The 2,434-nt window shown below is 37.6% G+C and overlaps 1 protein-coding gene across 1 annotated transcript; it reads right to left on the bottom strand.

Moving 5' to 3' along the window:
- Positions 1–969: 969 nt before the first annotated feature.
- Positions 970–2,428, bottom strand: LOC111864242 (probable cytochrome P450 6a20; the record flags this gene model as incomplete). The annotated part of the gene is made up of 2 exons (XM_023851328.2): positions 2,145–2,428; positions 970–1,289 (listed from the first exon to the last, which is right to left on the bottom strand). Coding segments are annotated over exons 1-2 (543 nt in total), but the record flags the coding sequence as incomplete, so codon positions are not given.
- Positions 2,429–2,434: the final 6 nt, after the last annotated feature.

Here is a 2,434-nt window from a genome sequence, read left to right as displayed (position 1 = left end):
ACGTCGGCCAAAACGAAGAATACGCGGCGCCAAAACCCAGAAGACTACTTTCATCAATCGAGAGATGATTGCACGCAAACTTCTGCAGTAGCCAAGTCCTTATCTGTTCTCACAAATAAACATTATTCATCAACCGTAACTTGTTTTGGAACATGGACGCTCTTACTTACTGTTCCTTTGTGCGTAACAGCAAGAACTCAGAGAATGTATATTTCGAGGAAGTGACTGTGTCGGTATTATTGATCTGACTATTCTAAAAGAAGGAAGATAGCAGAGAAATGAGAAATCAATGAACAAGAAATTTTGATGATAGATAAAAAATTAATAGGACTAACCTGTTAGAAAGTAGGCAGAAACTGGTTAAATTGTTAACGCTAAAGTGCAGGGCCTTCTTAAGAACCTCATAATGATTTAACCAAGAAACAGTACCACATTTACTAAAACCGATGCAAGATAAATTTCACAATTGCCAATCTTTTGATCCTTCCCTGAGTCAGATGAAGCCAGGCCAACTATTTTCCCAAAGGTAAGCCTAAGTCATTCAAGGATGCAAGATAAATTTCACAATTGCCAATCTTTTGATCCTTCCCTGAGTCAGATGAAGCCAGGCCAACTATTTTCCCAAAGGTAAGCCTAAGTCATCCAAGGAGCTTCTACTCTTGAGTGTTTTAGGCCAAATTGTTACTTTTGTTCTTATCTACACAGTAATAATATAATTTTCTCCATATTATCCTCTTTCATTTGATGATTCCAATAATCTTTGATGATGAGTGTAAATTATGAAGGTGAAATATAAAACTTTTAACATATTAGGCAATTCTACGTAAATTTGAATTAAACTGTTTGCACCATGCTCATACCTGAGGAAGGAACAGATTCTGCAGCGCAACACTCTACGTAGAAAACCCAATGAAGGAGAAACTGAATAGATCTATGAGGAAATAGATTGATGGTTTTGCTCCTACTGACATTCGGTTGCAACGGATAGTAATTGAAGGGAGTATACTTATGATGATCAAGGCTACGTTGAAGCAAATTTAAATACTTAAATTTTGTGCAAGCCTTACCTGAGACAACTTTATCCAGATACTCCATCTCCTGGATGGCCTCATACGTAATCTTGCCGTCATGTTTCTTCAGCACTATGTCGATCTCTTCCCGGAGACGTTCCTGTATATCCTGGTGCAATGACAGCTCGTACAGACAGAGCGTCATGGTGGTTGACGAAGTCTCGAAACCCGCAACAAAGAAAACGAAGGCCTGGGCCGCCAGTGAGTTCATCGACAAACCTGTATTAAGAAGGGCTAAATTCATGATCCTAGTTTCACATATTATAAGGCAAGAAATATCATAAGGCATATTTCAGATTAAGCGAGCTAATAAGGGGAAAATTACTAAAATATATACGAGTGTTCGAATATTGTGTCAGAAAAATTTTCCTCATATCTGTAATGCAGGTAACAGGGTTATGCCTTGCAGGAAATATATCGTTGTCTATTCTGATAACAGATTAAATTAACACATCATTCACTGGGAGAAATATCAAGTTCTAAACTTTAACTATGTGACAAAAATAATTACCAAATTCTTAACTAAATTTCTCTTGACGAGAGCAAAACGAAGGTTGTTGCAAGTGTATATTCTACAATACTGCAATAGTGTCACTAATAAGTCATAAGATGCAGCTATAACGGGAAATTAAGTACTGGAAGATTTTGATACTTTATCGTGGAATGAAACCATCACTACATCTACTGATTGATTTTTAAAGTCATGTTATGGTTTAAACACAAGAAGAAATTATTAGACGCACTTAGCACAGATTTTCTTTCCGACTTAATATTTTTTGTAGATTTTTTTGCTTGATTGATGCATGTGAACTTAGGCTGGGAGGTGTTAAGGATTATCCATTGAATAACATACGGACTGAGAGGAAGTGGGAATATATATATATACATATACATAAATGTGATTGTGTTTCGAAGGTTGTGGTAGAAGAGAACTTTGTAACTATATGCAGAATACGTTACCCAGAGATGTGTGGAGTGCTTTCGTTGAGAAAGCCAATGGTCAGTTCGAGCTCATCCATACAGGACAAGAATGAATGTATTTATTTACACGGAACGTATACAGGAGGTACGTACCATTCTCATCAGACTTGTTCTCCAAGTCTCCATGGCCATTCTGCTCCAGGTAACCGTGTTCTTCCTCCACTTTGCCACGATTCTTGATCTGGATAAGCAGTTGCATAAAGTCGTTGCGTTTAACGTTGTTCTTCTCCCTGTAGTTCACTGTGTCTTGGACCATACTGTGGAAATATTCTGAAACTTTGGCGTCTACAGTTCTGAGCTTCAAGAGGCTCACCATAGAGGGAAGTAGTGCGCTCAGAGATCCAGTTAATGACAATATTATCGATGATTCGAATAATTTCCTT

The sequence above is a fragment of the Cryptotermes secundus genome, unplaced genomic scaffold, assembly GCF_002891405.2.
Source record: "Cryptotermes secundus unplaced genomic scaffold, Csec_1.0 scaffold8802, whole genome shotgun sequence".
NCBI lineage: Eukaryota > Metazoa > Arthropoda > Insecta > Blattodea > Kalotermitidae > Cryptotermes > Cryptotermes secundus.
This window is presented reverse-complemented; position numbering and strand designations above follow the sequence as displayed.